Source organism: Dendropsophus ebraccatus, chromosome 7, assembly GCF_027789765.1.
Source record: "Dendropsophus ebraccatus isolate aDenEbr1 chromosome 7, aDenEbr1.pat, whole genome shotgun sequence".
In the NCBI taxonomy this organism is placed as follows: domain Eukaryota; kingdom Metazoa; phylum Chordata; class Amphibia; order Anura; family Hylidae; genus Dendropsophus; species Dendropsophus ebraccatus.
The window spans coordinates 115,503,250-115,522,123 of NC_091460.1; the positions used below are offsets into that span (position 1 = coordinate 115,503,250).

Below are 18,874 nucleotides of genomic sequence, written 5' to 3' on the forward strand. Positions count from 1 at the left end.
GTATAGACATTATATTACATTTACACACATATATTTACATACAAGATTTTAAATAAACTATGCCAGTACTAGAATAAAAAAAAATTTCTTTCCAAATGGTGTAAACAAAATACAAAATATTTGAAATAATAGTTAAGAATGACGATGAAGAATATACACGGGGTGAATGTCCAGATCTATTGGTGGCGGACGACTTCAATATGCTGTAGTTGTCTAGAGAAATGAATAAGTGGGTTAGAATATTTAGATAGATAGATAGATAGATAGATAGATAGATAGATAGATAGATAGATAGATAGAGGCTAGTGAGTTGGTGCTAGCGGATCAGACCAAGGCTAGTGAGTTGGTGCTAGCAGATCAGACCAAGGGCTGATATATATTCCAAGATAGTCCGCAGCACTCCAAAGGAAATTGTGTAAAAAAATGGGATTTATTCCATTATGCAAAACATTCCAAACGCATTAAAGTGAAGCAGTATGTGCAAACATGACGTTTCGATGGCCTCCCGCTATTGTATTCAAGCATAACATTTATGACATCACATCACATTTTTCTACACTATTACTTTGGAGTGCTGTGGACTATCTTGGAATAGATAGGTAGATAGATAGATAATAGATACATATTACATGGACAAATACTATAGATAGATATATGATGTGTAATGTTACTTATAGAAAGATCAATACTGAGTACGCATTAAACTACAGACTCCTGGTATGCAGATAAAGCTTTTTGTTCTATTACAAAACAACACATTTTTTAGAGCAGTAACACCTACCGATTTTTTCCCCCCAAAAGAGCCCTCACTTCTTTTAGGTCAGGACTGACACATATTCCACGACTCCGATTTTTTACAGTTAAACTGTCAAAAGAAAGACATAAAAAAACATTGTTAATACTCAGTCCCAAATAGATGTTTAATGAACTTCTATTTTTTATTGCATTAGGTAAAGAAATCCATGAAGGTATGAAAAAAAAATTACTTTTTTTTACGGTGTGCTTGCTTTTTGAAAATGTCTTCACCTATTAAATATGGCCCCCCATTCTATGGGTATTATATGCTGTCTACTTACACATATTCTACATTTTCACAGCTAGAACTCCTGGGGTAAATCTCCAACTTTTCCACTGCCTTTATGTTGAAAATTTTTGAAAGTGTTGTGCACATACAGCGATTCCCTCGAGGTATAGCAGCTCCTAAAGAAATGATAGTTGTAAGTTATTATCTGGCAATACTATGCAATAATAAAAAAGAAAAAGCTAAATAATCATATAGCTTACTATAACTGTACCTTGTATTAGAGAAGCAGACAGCAGCACAGCACAGATGATGGCAGCAATCTTGCAGTCCATAATGACTGGATTAGGTGTCTTGTGAGCTGTAGCAAGGAATAAGAGCCGACTGTATATATAGATCTGGGATGGATTGTGTCATCACAAGTGGGAAATCCTAACAGCCTCAATTTACTTTTCATAATAATAATTTAGGAGAAGAGAAAGTAACATTCAGGGTTACACTTCCTCCTGAGTGTAAAGAAAATACCAGCTTATTATAATACTCAATGGTTATAGTAAAACCTGCAAGATTTTGACCTGCAAGAGATTATTGAAAATAAAAATACATAAAAAAAAAAAATTAACATAGCAGCTTTTTTCATATTTTAATTTTACATTACAATGTAGTATGAATGGTGTATTACTTATAGCAGCTGTGTAAGGCCTTGTTTTTGTCAGCTGTAGTTTTGCGGGTACAACTCTGGGATACATATTTTTATTCGTTATTTGGTTCACAATTACAATTCTTTATTTATTTTATGTGCACGGTGGTCACTGTACAAATTGTATGATAACTTTATTCTTTTTGTCAGTGTGATTACTAATGTACAAATAATAAGTAATAATTAGAGATGAGCCAACCTCGGGCATGCTTGAGTCCATCCGAACCTGAGCGTTCGGCATTTGATTAGCGGTGGCTGTTGAAGTTGGATAAAGCCCTAAGGCTATATGGAAAACATGGATATAGTCATTAGCTGTATCCATGCTCTAAAGACAACCTTACAGCTTTATCCAACTTCAGCAGCCCCCACTAATCAAATGCCGAACGATCGGGTTCGGATGGACTCCAGCATGCTCGAGGTTCGCTCATCTCTAGCAATAATGATAAATAATGAATACATAGAAAAATAAGGTGATAACTAACTATGGTTGTTTTAAACTGGGATTTTATCCCAGGGGTTATCCAGTGCTACAAAAACATGGCCACTTTTGCATCATGCTTGTCTCCAGATTGGGTGGAGTTTGAAACTCAGTTCCATTGAAGTAAATGGAGGTTAATTGCAAACCACAACTGAACTGGAGACAAGAGAGGGGGAAAAGTGGCCATGTTTCTGTAGCACTGGATAACGCTTGGAATTTGACTCCCAGCAGCTGGGGAAGTTGGATGCAGCCTTAGGGCTGACGGGAAACATGGATACAGCCATAGACTTTTCAAGGACTCCCTAGGGCTGCAGCCAACTTTTCCAGCGGCTGGTTGTCAAATGCAGAGCGTTCCTGTTTGCTCATCATGGGGCTTCTCTTACTAGCTCTAGCTGTCTGACCTTAAAGAAAAAGGACATTCAGGACAAAAGCCCCATCATATTGCCAAAATGCACAATAATCATAGAAAACAATATTATTAGCATATTAGCAAACAATAAAGGCACAGTAAAACATTCTGCAGCTTTCCCTTCAAACAATGAACAGAAACATGGCATAAAGCACACTTGTCAGAAGTCAGCGATTCTGATTTAGATACGAACCTCCTGAATGTATGCGGTGTATATGAACTGTCTGATAAAGCACAGTATGAAAGACTACATTGCTGAAGTAGATACACAACTGTCTGGTTCTATGACCTATACCCCCATTGCTGAGAGACCCGTCACCCGAACTAGCTTGACACATTGCCGTGATTGATACCATTGTTCTTTATACAATTACATGCCTGGATGGTATCTCACTGATACTGGAATAAATATCACTTGTGTGATCGACGTTTTGAGTGCCGTGATTTTTAAATCTTGACTATAGACATTTCCTTCTTTTTTGCTCTGTAGTATCCACTATGTGATCATACATGAACCTGAACTGTAATATTGTAGATTTCCTAGTCACAGCCTATGTCTCTGCACAACGCAATAATTTTATCAATGGTAAACTGCGTGGTTTGTTGAATATTTATTTACAGTTTATAACATTATAATGTTCGGCAGCCCATCGACTAATCGAATAATGCAGTACCTAATAGTTATCTCAGGATGTAGGATAATAACAATCTCATAGTTTGCTTTGTAAGACAGACCATTTATTGGTCAGGTTCAGTTTCAGTTTTCATTCCTAAAAAAGAAAAGGGAATGTTATCATGGTTTATGCTCATTGTACATGATTTCCAGGAAGAAGGCTTACTTCATTTTATGCAATGTGAAGATTTAGTAGGTTGCACAATAACATTGCATCACTGGAATTTGAAAACTGAAAGACTATAATTTCTGTTTAACTCTTTGCTCTTCATATAGCGATCTTTCTGTACCTGTTTAAATGAAATCTTGCATGCTTAAAGGGGTAGTGCGGCGCTAAAAAATACAACTTAAAGTTAAAAAATATAACTTAAATTATACAACTTTGTAATGTATGTTATGTCTGTGAATCGCCCCCTTCCCCGTGTCCCACCACCCCCGCCCATGTACCCGGAAGTGTGTGGTGCATTATACATTACCTGATCCGTGTCGAGCCCGTCATAACTGTGCTCAGCCGCGATTGGCACGGAACAGGTAATGTATAATGCACCACACTTCCGGGTACACGGGTGGGGGTGGTGGGACACGGGGAAGGGGGCGATTCACAGACATAACATACATTACAAAGTTGTATAACTTTGTAATGTGTGTTATTCTGTGAATAATTTTTTAGCGACGCACTACCCCTTTAATCATGGACACCTTGGTATGAGGCTCCATGTATATTGCAGAAAGAGAGAAAACCACTCAAGTTTCTGACATGTGCCCCCACTGCCATAAAATCAGGAAATTAGTTTCGTGTACAGAAAATTTTAAGTATTAGGCTAGGTTCACACTGCGTTTTTGCATCCGTTTTGATCCGTTTTTCCATTGACTTCCATTATAAAAAAAACGGTTTTGTGTCCGTCAAAAAAAAACGGATCAGTTTTTTTACAATGGAAGTGAATCGAAAAAGGGATCAAAACGGATGCACACAAAGGCATCAGGTTTTTTCCTCCGTTGTTTTGCAAAAAAGTGCCCGTAATTCTGGCGCTCCCATAGACTTCGATAGGGGCGTTCGTAACGGAATTCTGGACAAAAATAGGACATGTTCTAAAAAATCCGGATCTATTTTCCGGAATAGACACCCTTCAGGAAAAATCCGGAAGGGTGTCCGTGACTAATGCAAGTCTATGGGTCCGAAAATCGGTCCGGATTTCCTGATAGGAAATCCGGATGGTTTTTCCGGACGTGTGAAGGGGGCCTTAATGAGTAGTATAGGTATATGAGGTCCCAGTCCAATAGGAAAAAGAGCTAGCACTCACCATCTGCTAAAAACATAGTCCATTTTATTCAGGGTTCACTTCAGCATGTGTACGGGGGAGGGAGGTATATGAGGTAGAGAGAGAGAGAAATCTATCTATCTATCTATCTATCTATCTATCTATCTATCTATCTATCTATCTATCTAACTAACACACACTCACTCAGATTTTAAACAGTGACATTGTGGATTGAGGCTATGGCTAAACAGCTGCAATAAACCCCACCCCAATGTTTAACCAAAGGTGTCAGGGGACCCAGAGTGTGCCCAGAAAACATTTCCTGTACCATTATACCACCTGCACAAGCCTTCAATTTCCATAGTTCCAAATTGCTCAGATCATTCATTGTCAGTGTTATAGAAAACTTGTGTGTATTTATATGTAACGTATCTATTGCAGAGTTGATTCTGCAGATTTGATGCTATGTTTAGCTATTTATGATTTGATGCTATGTGTATTATATTTTGCTACATAACATCAACACAGCTGCAGATACATTACATGACTCTGTTTTATGCTGCACTTTCAAGTGAAGTGCCTAATTTTCATGAGGTTCCTTTCATGAAAGGGCGTTTATATATGACAATATAAAATTCAGTGTATACTACAATATAAAATTATATTTTATGGAAATAAAGACTTTCAGGAACATTTGTGGTCAATAGACGTCTTTTGGTGCTAAAATGATGGCTGCCCAGAAAGACAGTCTTCATTTTCCCTTTGTGGGAACATAGCCTAATTGTAATTTTTTTCCAATATAATGAATGTATCTGTGAGTGAAAATACTCATAAAGCTACAGACCTGTATATAACCTGTCCTGCTGTCAGTTGAGAAGTGGACTGAACGATAGGCAAAATTATGTTAGCAATCATATAATAATTTTATATACTATATAAGACTGTGTTTATATGCTAAAAAGCGGTCCGTGGAGCCTCAGCTGCGAGTCTCAAACCACAGGAATAGCCAGATATCCCTCCAGGGAAGGAAACCTGTTGCCAAGGGGTGCCTCCCAGTGGGAAGATCACCAAACCACCCTGATATGTAGTCCCTTAAGTCTTACTCGGTTGTGAGTATTGAAACATAAATAGGGAAATACCAGGGTGGACCCTTTTTGTGTCAAAGTCTAAGTCTGTTGCAAGTATTACGGCATGACAAGGGTTTACCAAAGCCAGGCATCCGTCCACAGACAGCTGTTTCAGGGTATTTAGCAATCTGAGGCTCCACGGACCCCTTCTTTGCTTATTTAAATTTATAGGGGCCAATGTATCAATGGAGACTCTTGAGTGAGTACTTCATTGGATTTTTTTTCACTAATCTCCCTGAGCTCAGTGATTGCTGTGTTTTGTTGGTCTACTTTTCATTGCTCCCATTAGCTAGAATCCTGCTCCACACTGACGAGGGGCAAATACTCCCGAAACAGCTGTCTGTGGATGGATGCCTGGCTTTGGTAAACCCTTGTCATGTCCCAATACTCGCAACAGAATCAGACTTTGATGCAAAAGGGGCCACCCTGTGTTTCCCTATTTATGTTCCAATACTCACATTTGAGTGGGACTTAAAGGAGAAGTCCGGCAAAAATGTTGTATTGTCTTCCAAAAGTTATATAATTTAGGGTAGCTTCACACGTACCATATCGCTGCGTTTTTATTGCTGCGTTTTTATCGCTGCGTTTTTTACATGCGCATTTCGATTTTCACATGAAAATCATGTGAAAATCAAAAAACGCAGCAAAAACGCAGCGATAAAAACACAGAGTTAAAAACGCAGCGATACGGTACGTGTGAAGCTACCCTTATACAGGAAATGCTTATAAAGTGCTTTTTTTTCCCTGCACTTACTACTGCATCAAGGCTTCACTTCCTGGATAACATGGTGATGTCACTTCCTGGATGACATGGTGATGTCACTTCCTGGATAACATGGTGATGTTACTTCCTGGATAACATGGTGATGTCACGACCCGACTCCCAGAGCTGTGCGGGCTGTGGCTGCTGGAGAAGATGATGCTGAGCTCAGTGATTGCTGTGTTTTGTAAGGCTATGTTTACACATCATATTTTGGCCAGTGTTTCTGTCAGTATTTGTAGCCAAAATCAGGAGTGGGACAGACAGAGAACAACTATACTGGAAAGATGTGCACAGTTTGTGTGTTTTCAACCCACTCCTGGTTTTGGTTGAAAAAATACTGACCAAAAGAGTGAAATACCTAAACCTGGAGTCCAGGCTGTTAAGATCAAACAGTTTTGCTTAAACTAGATACAACTGTATCCACTTCTCAGCTGAGAACAGGACTAGGTATCATTTTGTTGCCTCCAGCTCTATAAAATTATATAACAAATAACTATATATAACATTGTGTTTTGTCCAATTTCCGTAAAAAAAAAAAAAGACTGAACAAAAAAAAGGAAAATAGAAATCAAAGCAGAATGGGAAAATTCCCACTGACCTGATTACAAACTGCTGTGGCTGACAAAATGATATTGTACTTTCCCTGAGAGAAAAAAATTTCTGAGTACTAAAAAAGGATATGGGAATGTCAAATGCTTGGTTTCTGCTCATGAATATGATTTCCAGGAAGCACGTCTTTCAGTTTCACTCCTCGGCTTGGTTCACTCTATGTTTTGCACCTGTTCCTATGTAACTGTTTTAGAATGTTTAATTTTAATGTTCAGAAAAACAGGGCCAACCACATTTTTGTGTATGCTAAAAAATGGCAGTGTTTTGATCTGTGTTTTTTTTCATTCCTTTTTTTTTTTATAATGGAAGTCAATGCAAAAACTGATCAAAGCGGATGCACACAAATGCATCTGTTTTTTCATCCTTTTTTTGCATAGAACTCAGGGCTGTGCGCGGGCGGTGGGGATGTCCTGTGTGCAGACACTGCAGCCTGGATCCACTACTGCTGCTGCTACTACTCCCACTACTGATACTACTGCTACTACTACTCCTACTAAGGATACTTCCCTTATCTACTGCTACACCCCTCATCCTGTGCACAGACATTGCAGCCTGGATCCAGCAGGGGGCACTCTGATCTGCAGGGGGAGCTATTTCTACTCCCACTAAAACCACTACTCCTACTACAACTACTATTCCCAACTACTGCTATCACTACTGCCACTACAATCACTACTTCCAACAACTACAACTACTACTCCCACTACTGCTGCTATTACTAGTCCCACTACTGCAGCTACTAGAACTCCACCTACTACTGCTACTGTGGCGGTTTCTCGACCGGTCACCTGTTGAGTTGTTCCCGGTGACGCCACTTCTATGGTGGTTGGTCGGTGAAATATAGCTCAGCCAAGTGGTAGATGCTGGTGCAATAATCACTGAGTTCCAATAAATAAATAGACTCTTTCTTTACTGATAAATCTTCCTTGATACAAGTGAATCCTATAGTAGAGACTTGACTTCACTAGATCTGTACTGAGAGCTGTTGGAGGTAGAGAGAAGAGTAGCAGTGCTAACTGTAGAAAGAGTTCAGAAGAGTGGAGAGAAGTAGGGTGTAAGAGTCCCAACCCAATGTAGTACTGTGCTCTGCTGGACCTTTAGAAGAAGAATACTTGAAAGAAGAATACTTGTGCCTGAGTTTTGACCTTGGTCGCTATACCACCTTTTGCCCTGCAGTGTCGGGGTACCCATCCTAACAGGGTGACACAAGCCCCAATCCTAGTTTCCTGAGTTGAGCAAAGTGTCCAAGCGTTTCCCGATGTCATCTGCGTTGCGAGATAGAGTACATAGGCCCTTAGCTGCTTTGTTATATCTGGATCAGTTCCTCTGCTTAGGATACTGTCCTGAACTGTGTTAAGATGTTCACGGTGTGGGTTGGGGTGATCCCTGACTTGTCCCTTCTTTAGGTGTTTAGCACCGCATCTTGAGGATGTGTTGCTTTAAAGAAAGTCTCTGTGTTCTCCATAGGGGACTGTTTACTACCACACTCCAGACTAGACTACTTGGACTGAAGTGAACCCTAGGGATTGTGTTGAATAAGTACAGAGTGCACAGAAGAGAGAAGAGTAGAGATAGGTAGGGAAAGAGCAGCATCTCTCATAGACTGGTACAGATCAGGTGGTACATAAACAGTAATTCTTACATGACTACAGCTGTGCAACATAGAGCAATACATAAAATAAAATATTGGCACCAAGTGGTGGGAATAGAGAATGCAGCCTCATTACCACTGAAGGGATAACTTTGCGACTAGTGGCTAAAGCACTTAACTTTGGGACACCACACTACTACTCCCGCTACAACTACTACACCTGCTAATGCTGCTTACACTACAATTACTACTATTACCACTACTGCTGCTGCTACTACTCCCACTACTAATACTACTACTCCCACTAAGGATACTCCCCTTATCTACTACTATACCCCTCATACACTATACCTCTATTACTACACCCATCATCCTGTGAATTCTGCATCTCCGTACCTCCCATAAGCCTCAAAGGGTCTCTTTAAGGCAGGGGTGGGGAACCTCCGGCCCGCGGGCCGCATCCGGCCCCTGACACCTCCGGATGTGGCCCGCGGCTCCCCTGTGACATGCGCAGCTCTGGAGTCTGTGTCTGTGACAGCTGCCAGGAGGATGCTGTGAGTGCCGGCTCCTTCCCCTCAGAGCGGTGCACATCTTCTGACTCCTGCCCTCCTGTGACGTGCGCCGCGCTGGTGAGGCAGGAGCTGGCACAGACACAGGAAGATGTGTTGTATGCCGGCTCCTGCCTCACCAGTGCGGCGCCGAGCGGCGCGCGATGACGTCATTTCATCGAGCGCCGCCTGCAGGAGAAGACCGGCACAGAAGAGAGGAGGGAGAAGAGGACCTGGACAGCGTGGGAGCGGAGGAAAGGTGAGTGGGATGTTTATTTTTTTCATTTGCGGCAGATACTGGGGGTTAACTAGGCCACCAGGGACATGACTGGGGGGGGGTAACTAGGCTACCAGGGACAAGACTGGGGGGTTAACTAGGCCACAAGGGACATGACTGGGGGGTTAACTAGGCCACCAGGGACATGACTGGGGGGTTAACTAGGCTACCAGGGACATGACTGGGGGGTTAACTAGGCTACCAGGGACATGACTGGGGGGGTTAACTAGGCCACCAGGGACATGACTGAGGAGTTAACTAGGCTACCAGGTACATGACTGAGGGGTTAACTAGGCCACCAGGGACATGACTGAGGAGTTAACTAGGCTACCAGGGACATGACTGAGGAGTTAACTAGGCCACCAGGGACATGACTGAGGAGTTAACTAGGCCACCAGGGACATGACTGAGGAGTTAACTAGGCTACCAGGGACATGACTGAGGAGTTAACTAGGCCACCAGGGACATGACTGGGGGGTTAACTAGGCCACCAGGGACATGACTGGGGGGTTAACTAGGCTACCAGGGACATGACTGGGGGGTTAACTAGGCCACAAGGGACATGACTGGGGGGTTAACTAGGCCACCAGGGACATGACTGGGGGGTTAACTAGGCTACCAGGGACATGACTGGGGGGTTAACTAGGCTACCAGGGACATGACTGGGGGGGTTAACTAGGCCACCAGGGACATGACTGAGGAGTTAACTAGGCTACCAGGGACATGACTGAGGGGTTAACTAGGCCACCAGGGACATGACTGAGGAGTTAACTAGGCTACCAGGGACATGACTGAGGAGTTAACTAGGCCACCAGGGACATGACTGAGGAGTTAACTAGGCCACCAGGGACATGACTGAGGAGTTAACTAGGCTACCAGGGACATGACTGGGGGGGTTAACTAGGCCACGAGGGACATGACTGAGGAGTTAACTAGGCTACCAGGGACATGACTGAGGGGTTAACTAGGCCACCAGGGACATGACTGAGGAGTTAACTAGGCTACCAGGGACATGACTGAGGAGTTAACTAGGCTACCAGGGACATGACTGGGGGGGTTAACTAGGCCACCTGTCACAGCCGCGGCGGCGTCCCGCGTTCCGGGCCGCCGCCGCGACCGCTTCCTGCCCCATGCAGCAGCCGGTGTCCATAGTCGGGGACCCGGCGCTGCTATCACCTCGGCCCCGGGGGGCGCCTCACCTCTCCACGCTCCTGTCTCCCGCTGTGCCGGCCGGCGCGCGCGTCCCCGCCTCCTAGGGCGCGCGCGCGCCGGCTGTCTCAGATTTAAAGGGGCAGTGCGCTCTTAATTGGTAGTTGCACCTAATCACTCCCCTATAAATCCCAGCATGCCCTGTCCCCTGTGTTGGAGCCTCTACATGCTTCCCATAGCGTTTGGCCCAGCTCCCTGTTGTTCCTGTGTCCTGTCCGTTACCTGGTCCCAAGTCCCTGTTCCTGAGTCCTGTCCGTTACCTGGTCCCTAGTCCCTGTTCCTGGTTCCTGTTCCCCTGTCACTCCACCTGTTCCCGTGTCCAGCCTGTCACGTGCTCTCTCATCTGCAGACTATTGCCTGTGCCATCTCCTGCCACGCCTCGCCTGCCGACACCAGCAACCAAGCCAGGGGTAGCGACCTGGGGGTCGCCTGCCGCAGCAAGTCCATCCCGCCTTGCGGCGGGCTCTGGTGAAAACCAGCGGCCCCTTAGACTCCGCTCCCTGGTGAGGTTTGTGCCATCGCTGGTGCCGGTCCAGTGGATCCACTACTCCGGGCGTTACACCCCTCTTCCAATGCACATGGAAAAAAAAAAAAAAAACCCCATCAGACAGCAGATCCAAGGATACAAGGGCAGGCCAGACAGGTGGAAGAGAGTCATTGCTGATTCATCGAAGAAAAAGGAAGAGGTATTTTGAAGTGGGGTCATTCCTCGTTGGAGGCCGGGCACCCTGGAGTCCGTAAGACCGGCCAACGGATCTCTCGCCACTACTGGTGGTCCAGTTTGTTTCAAGATGTCAAAGACTTTGTGGCTTCCTGTGCCATCTGCAGGCAAGAAAGAGGGGGAGGCCAAAGGGGGGGGGTACTGTCACAGCCGCGGCGGCGGCCCGCGTTCCGGGCCGCCGCCGCGACCGCTTCCTGCCCCATGCAGCAGCCGGTGTCCATAGTCGGGGACCCGGCGCTGCTATCACCTCGGCCCCGGGGGGCGCCTCACCTCTCCACGCTCCTGTCTCCCGCTGTGCCGGCCGGCGCGCGCGTCCCCGCCTCCTAGGGCGCGCCCGCGCCGGCTGTCTCAGATTTAAAGGGGCAGTGCGCTCTTAATTGGTAGTTGCACCTAATCACTCCCCTATAAATCCCAGCATGCCCTGTCCCCTGTGTTGGAGCCTCTACATGCTTCCCATAGCGTTTGGCCCAGCTCCCTGTTGTTCCTGATACCTGTCCGCTACCTGGTCCCTAGTCCTTGTTCCTGTTTCCTGCCCGCTACCCAGTCCCTACTCCTAGTCCCTGGTTCCTGCTTCCCGTCTCACTGCCTACACGCCACTGTCAGTACCTACTCCTGCCACGCCTCGCCTGCCGTCACCAGCAACCAAGCCAGGGGTAGCGACCTGGGGGTCGTCTGCCGCAGCAAGTCCATCCCGCTTTGCGGCGGGCTCTGGTGAAAACCAGCGGCCCCTTAGACTCCGCTCCCTGGTGAGGTCTGTGCCACCGCTGGTGCCGGTCCAGTGGATCCACTACTCCAGGCGTTACACCACCATGGACATGGCTGGGGGGTTAACTAGGCTACCATCGGCATCACTAAGGATTCAAATCAGGTACAAGGGGCATCACAGAGGGTTAACTACAATAGCAGGGGCATTAGGGGAACAATACTTTGCCTTGTTCCGGTGCTGCAAACCCCCGCTACTAACTGCCGCGCACGGTATAACATTGAGTGCGGCCCTCGAATGATTTTATTAAGGCCCGACCCGCCCTCGACATGGAAAAGGTTCCCCACCCCTGCTTTAAGGGTTTGTTCACACATCTCTAATGCATTGCAGAATTAATGTTGCTGATTTAATCAAAGGAGCTGTGTCACAGAGGGGCGGGGGTTTCCTCCCACTGAGGGAGGGCCAGCCCACCTCCAGTGTTTCAGCCTTGGCTGGTGCTCGGTAACAGATCGTCGCCATGCACGGAAACTAGAACGCGGTTAAAAAAAGGACTGCAGCACTGACTTCCCCACAGATGGGGGGAGTGGCTGCCTCTACTTGGTCGTGCACTCTACTCAATTACTTTTGCCGGTATAAGATGGATCTTGCATACGATATGGAGAGAGAGGAGCGACCGCATGTCCCATCTATGGCTGATACTAATGCCACTAGGCTATTTTTAAAAACCAACGCCAGGATGTTGGTATATAATTTGATCAAACCATATTGCCCCGTGTACCACGTGCAGGTCCCCTGGTTCACACGGGTCCCTACGCTAACTCCACACTGTGTCGGTCGGGGACCGCCAACCCCGCAAAGCATACACATGCAGGGAAGGGAGGCCATGGAATGGCCCTGCAACCCCAATGCCACAAGACCAAACCCAAAATGCCCCACCAAAACCCAGCCGGCACCACCAGCGGGGAAGGCTGCCCCCAAACAACACAAGTATGAATATGGTATTACACTCACCACTGCTGCTGCAGACAGAATAGGAAAGACATAAGGTACTGACATGTGAGCACAGGTATATCCTGTGAATTTGGGTCATGTGGGTCTTATGAAGGGGAGTGCCAGCTGCTAAGAAAAAAAGATAGATCTTGCATGCCCAGAGCATAGGCTTATTATATGTCATGGAGAGGCCATAGTACAGTGTAGGGTCTGCCCCGATATGAGGCCACCTTATCGTGGTGGGGTGGTTTACACTGTTTGCAAATGGTAACCCAAAGCCTCATTATTTTTGTAGGAATTTTTTTTTAGCATTTGGAGGGGCTGCTTTTAACTATTTTCATGTCTGTAGTGGGTCTGTATCTTGCGGTGAGCTGTTGCATTTTTCTGTGTTTTTGTGTGTTTGCAATTTCAGCCATAGCAACATGCTCCTGCCTGGTGTGAATAGTGTTCTAGGAGAGGTGATCAAATTTGTCTTTTTTTTTTCTTTTGTGTTCCATAACCTCTCACCACAGACTAGTCGCCTCACCCCCTTTCACCTAAGACACCTTCCCCCTCACCACAAACTGGTCACCCTGTCACTTCCCTCACCCCAGACTGGTCAGCCGTCATCCTTATTCATATTGTCTGGTCCTTTGGCTTTGGTTCTTGTTTTGTATAAGTTTCAGATTCCTAAAAATGGAAGGAGAATGTTATATGTTTAGTTTATCTTGCATAGGATTTCCAGGAAGCAAGTCTTTCATTTTTGCTTCCTTTTAAACAATATTACTCATCTTGTGGTTTTTTTTCTAAACGTAGTGTCAGGACTGTGCGCTGGAGCTCCTCGGTTCGGGCTGTGTGGCCGAGAAGACGCTGAGTTGGTGTCTCTGTTCATTTCTAGAACCCTGTTAGAATACAAGTCTATTTTAGGTTTATTCAGCCCCACCTGTCTTGCTTGTCATGCCTTGGCAGCTTAAGGGTTAAACTGCAGGTGCAGGGGAGCTGTGTGTGGTCCAATCAGCTGCTGGACTGAGTCCCTGATCCTCCATAAATAGTGTGTAAGCTGAGCAGACAGACACTGGCTATTAGTGTTCCTGCTTGGCTAAGTGTGTTCTTACTGTTTTTTGTAGTTCTCCTCATCCTTTCTGCTTGACTTGACCTTTCCTTTGCCTGACCATTTTAAACCTTTGCTGCCCGCCATTGCGGACCAGGACTGTTGACCCTGAATTATTGTGTTACGGTGCAGGGATTGTCTTCATGGTTGTCCACAGCCACCTAGAGCTGTTTGTGGCAAGTAGGCAGGGACAGTGGGTGGGAACAGCTAGGGCTCACTGTCTGTGTGTATCTGTCTTACTGCCCTTGCCACCGTCCAGCGCTAACACGCAGTGTTAGTCACTTCTTATATTTTCCACTTTATTTTACTATGTGAACTGTAGCTAGAAAAAAACTGGGCACACAAAATATTAGAACAATTAAGAAAATTAGAAATAAAAAGGTTATTGTGTTTATCAGTAAGGGTCCATTCACATGTACAGGATTTGCAGCAGATTTGATGCTGTGTTCTATGATTTGATATCTGCAGTTTCAAGTAAATCTGCATCAAATCCTGCACGTGTGAATAGACCCCAAAACATAACTTTTATTTGCTTATTTTTGACTGTGTTGTCCTATTCTTTAAAGTGTCACTGTCGTTTCAAAAAAACTTTTGCCATTTATGATGCTATAAAGAACAAGCTACACAAGTGAATTTTAAGAGATTTTAGCAATTAGAAAAGGATTAAAGTGTCCCTGTCTTTCCAAAAAACTTTTGACCCTGACCAATCATGACAACCATCTTGGAGAAGACAGCACTCATCATGGTCCGCTCCCTGCTCTGTGTCAGTGAAAAGAGTCGGGCTCATAGACATTCATTATGAGCCGGATTATGTAACACAGAGCCAGGAGGGAACTGCGCTGAGCTTGGTCTTCTCGACTTGTTCTCCAGTTGATCAGGGTGTAAACACTCAAACCTGGACCGATCAAAACTTTTGACATGGATCTATGACCTGTCAAAAGTTTTTCATAACGGCAATCACACTCTAATCATTTCCTAATTATTTAAAGGAGACCTGTCACCCCCCGTGCCGGGGTGACAGGCTCCCGACCCCCCGTTACAGAGCCCTATACTCACCTGATCCCGCCGGGTCCGCTTCCTGATCCGGTCGAGTCACGGAGATATAAGCGCCCGAAGCCCGGAGCGCGCTCACAGGAGAGTCCAATGCCCATAGAGAATGACGGAGCATCGGACTCCCCATTCATTCTCTATGAGCGTCGGACTCTCCTGTGAGCGCGCGGGCCGGGCTTCGGGCACTCATATCTCCGTGACCCAACCAGATCAGGAAGCGGGACCCGGCGGGATCAGGTGAGTATAGGGGGCTGTAACGGGGGGTCGGGAGCCTTTCACCCCCGCACGGGGGGTGACAGGTCCTCTTTAAAGCGAATATACCATCAGATACATTCCCTTTAAGTGTAACATATCAATAGAACGGTGCCGGCGTGGGGATGCCAATGCCATGGTCCTTTTTTTGAACCATGGCCCAGTGCACATTCTATTACTGGCCACAGGCCCGGCCTGAAGCACTGGAGGTGGGCCGGCCCGCCCCTGGTGGGAGAAACCCCCGCCCCTCTGTGATGCAGCTGTATTGATTCTAGTGGAGCCGCATCATAGAGGGGCGAGGATTTCCACCCACTTGGGGCGAGCCTGCCATCTCTAGTGCTTCACCCCCTGGCCGGTGCCTGGTAATATACCAGTTTAAAAAAGGATTGTGGCACCGGCATCCCTGCGCTGGTGCCGTAGTATTGGTATGATACACTTAAAGTGAATTTACCTGACGGTACATTCGCTTTAAAATCGCTTCTCTAAAATTCACTTGTGTAGCTTGTTCTCTCTTGAATCATAAATTACTTTATCCTCAAGAAACATAGAAACCCCTCACTCACATGTCCACAAGTGGTTTAATGTCTATTCTATGAGGTAACATGTTTTATGTTAAACTGTTATATGTGTTTCTCTGTACCAGTGTTACTGGACGGCAGAGAATGGGTTACATGCTTTACACTGCACACCACACAAAACAGTGACACCTACTGTCTTTAGGGGGAACTGCTCTAGCTAGTGTAGTAAGCCCTATAACTTGCTAGAAAGTGGGAGCAGCAGGCTCCTCACAAAACCTAGCTGTGACAGGAAGTAGTGTTCAGTCAGAGTTCAGTCAGTGTTGAGCTGAGTGCTCAGTGTGTACAGCCACTGTGTAGTGCAGCAGGTGGCTGTTCTGTATGTAGGCCAGACAAGCCTGTCAAGGACGAAAAACTAACAAAAGGACAGTGTGTGAGAGAGAGTTTTTCAGGAGTATTTACAGAGACACAAGGTACTTCTCTACTGTTAGTGGGAATCCTAAGGAGAGGACCCCTAAGCAAAAGGACTGGAGCATACTGGGTAGCAGAGATAGCTGAGGCCTCTGTACCCATCTTTCTGAATTCAGGGGTTAAGATTTATTAGGACCCCTGTATACCTCTAGGATACCTCTAAGGCCCGGCCTAGTAACTAAAAGTAGAAAGTTCCCTAGCTGACAGGGAGGGGAAACAGACTCAAGCACCATTGGGGGAGAGGTTCACAGGATCACAGTGCTCACCAGCGTCCCACACGTACCGACAGACCAGGATCTGAGGCAGATCATCTCTCCACACACGACCAGACTCTCTACAGGCACAGTAACCCATTCCAGTCTGTCAGTGCTAACAGCTATATGCCACAGGACTGTAAAACACCTGCAAGTTCTTCAGTAAAGGAGTTATTGTTATACTGCCTCCCTCCTTGTCCCCCTGTTGTCCTGGTTTACCTGCACCACACCACCATCAAGGGTCATACTACCAGACAGCAGTATTTGGGTTTGGACCCGGGGGAACTACAGGTACACGCCACCGACCACCTTACACACAGGTGCAGCCCCCCTACAAAAACCTCTGCAGTAGCCCACAGAAAGGAGGGAGAATACAGGGAAGCGCCAGAGAGTAACCTGTACCTGTGAAAGCCCTAGTGCCCACCTGAGACCGTGACAAGTCAGTGCCTAAGGCTGCGGTGCACCACAAGACCCAGCCATCCTGCAGGTACAGCTTCCTCTCACTCTGCAGCCCTCAGTGCATCCCCTCACTCAGGAGCTCAGCGCAGCACTCAGGAGAGGCATAGCCACCCACAAGCCAAAAACTACTACCACTATCATCCTCTCCTCGTCCCCCTCACTCTCTTCTACACACCTCGGCATGCTGCAATAATGCCACTCACAGTGAGATCTAGGTAGGGAGAAATGTCATGAAGTGACTTGTTTCAGCAGTGTCTCCAGTAACAGCACCAGTAGCTTCTACAGTACCACACTGGAATTTAGTGAGCTCTTTACAATGACTCATGAAAAGGCACTCCCCTTCATAAGACCCACATGACGCAAATTGGCAGGATATACCTGTGCTCACATGTCAGTACCTTATGTCTTTCCCATTATGTCTGCAGCAGCAGTGGTGAGTGCAATACCATATTCATACTTGTGTTGTTTGGGGGCCGCCTTCCCCGCTGGTGGTGCCGGCTGGGTTTTGGTGGGGCATTATGGGTTTGGTCCTGTGACATTGGGGTTGCAGGGCCATTCCATGGCTTCCCTTCCTTGCATGCGCACGCTTTGCGGGGTTGGCGGTCACTGACCGACACAGTGTGGAGTTAGCGTAGGGATACGTGTGAACCAGGGGACCTGCACGTGGTACATGGGGCAATATGGTTTGATCAAATTATATACCAACATCCTGGCGTTGGTTTTTAAAATAGGTCTAGCGGCATTAGTATCAGCCATAGGTGGGATGTGCAGCCACTCCTTTCTCTCCATGTCGGAGTCCAAATAACGTCCGTTATTTTAAATTAACAACAGTTATTTCAATATAACAGATGTTATTCAGCCTCAAAATGACAGCTGTCCAAAAAAAAAAAAAAGCCATCAAACGGGCAAAAATAGACGGTGTTTGGTGGCAGCCTATCTGAGTGTATTAGGATTGTATGTGAAAGTAGATTCATTAACATTTCCTTGCACATGTGATTTACTGTTACATTCACACACACACACACACACACACACACACACACACACACACACACACTACAATAACTTCATTTGTTGATATAGTCTATGTTCACAAAGGGGGACATTTATGAAAGTTAAGGCAGGGCCTTATGCCAGGGAGAAGGCTCAGATCCACCCCTTCTCCCTGGTGTACGCCTGCCGGACCCCCCGCTTGCCCTATGGGGCGGGAAGCAGGTATAGATTTGGTACGCTCGGGTCGGGCTCCCGGATGGATTCACTAAGAGGCTGGTGGAAAAGGGGCGGGCCTAATTTAAGACTGGCATACAAGTACTGTACACTGGTCTTGATAAATCGCCCCCCATAATGTCAAAACGAGGGCTGTTTTTCTTTCATAACAACATCCAGAATTATACACATAATGGCGGGTGTTATAAAATACCGACCATCATTTTGATGGTGATGGAACATAGCCTCATGCAGAGTCATTCACATATTAGCACCAGTTCAAACTGAACATCAGGAAAACATACTACTGAAACAATATAAAATAAATATATCAATCTTTAATGATTGTATTTGTGTTACATAGTATCTAAAACAGGGAAAATACAAAAAAAAAATATTTTTTACTACAAATAAAAACTAATAATTTAAATTTTTCTTTAAAGTTAAGGCTATGCACTATTTTTAAATACTAAATATATTTACATTCAATACATACACA

The 18,874-nt window shown here is 45.7% G+C and overlaps 1 protein-coding gene across 1 annotated transcript; it reads right to left on the reverse strand.

Annotated features, from left to right (window-relative positions):
• On the reverse strand, window positions 1-1,372 carry LOC138796986 (C-X-C motif chemokine 10-like). The gene is made up of 4 exons (XM_069976748.1): window positions 1,296-1,372; window positions 1,077-1,200; window positions 782-865; window positions 1-213 (listed from the first exon to the last, which is right to left on the reverse strand). Exons 1-4 carry the CDS (start codon window positions 1,354-1,356, stop codon window positions 177-179), a joined length of 306 nt encoding a protein of 101 aa, XP_069832849.1. The 5' UTR covers window positions 1,357-1,372; the 3' UTR covers window positions 1-176.
• Between the last annotated feature and the right edge of the window lie 17,502 nt (window positions 1,373-18,874).

What these genes read in the sequence shown, in the direction of transcription:
- LOC138796986 (XM_069976748.1), bottom strand. Translation starts at nt 1,356, where the DNA reads ATGGACTGCAAGATTGCTGCCATCATCTGTGCTGTGCTGCTGTCTGCT. An exon ending in TGTGAAAATGTAGAATATGT is followed by an intron (nt 866 to 1,076) that starts GTAAGTAGACAG and finishes TTCTTTTGACAG; the next exon opens with TTTAACTGTAAAAAATCGGA. An exon ending in CTTTTGGGGGGAAAAAATCG is followed by an intron (nt 214 to 781) that starts GTAGGTGTTACT and finishes TCATTTCTCTAG; the next exon opens with ACAACTACAGCATATTGAAG.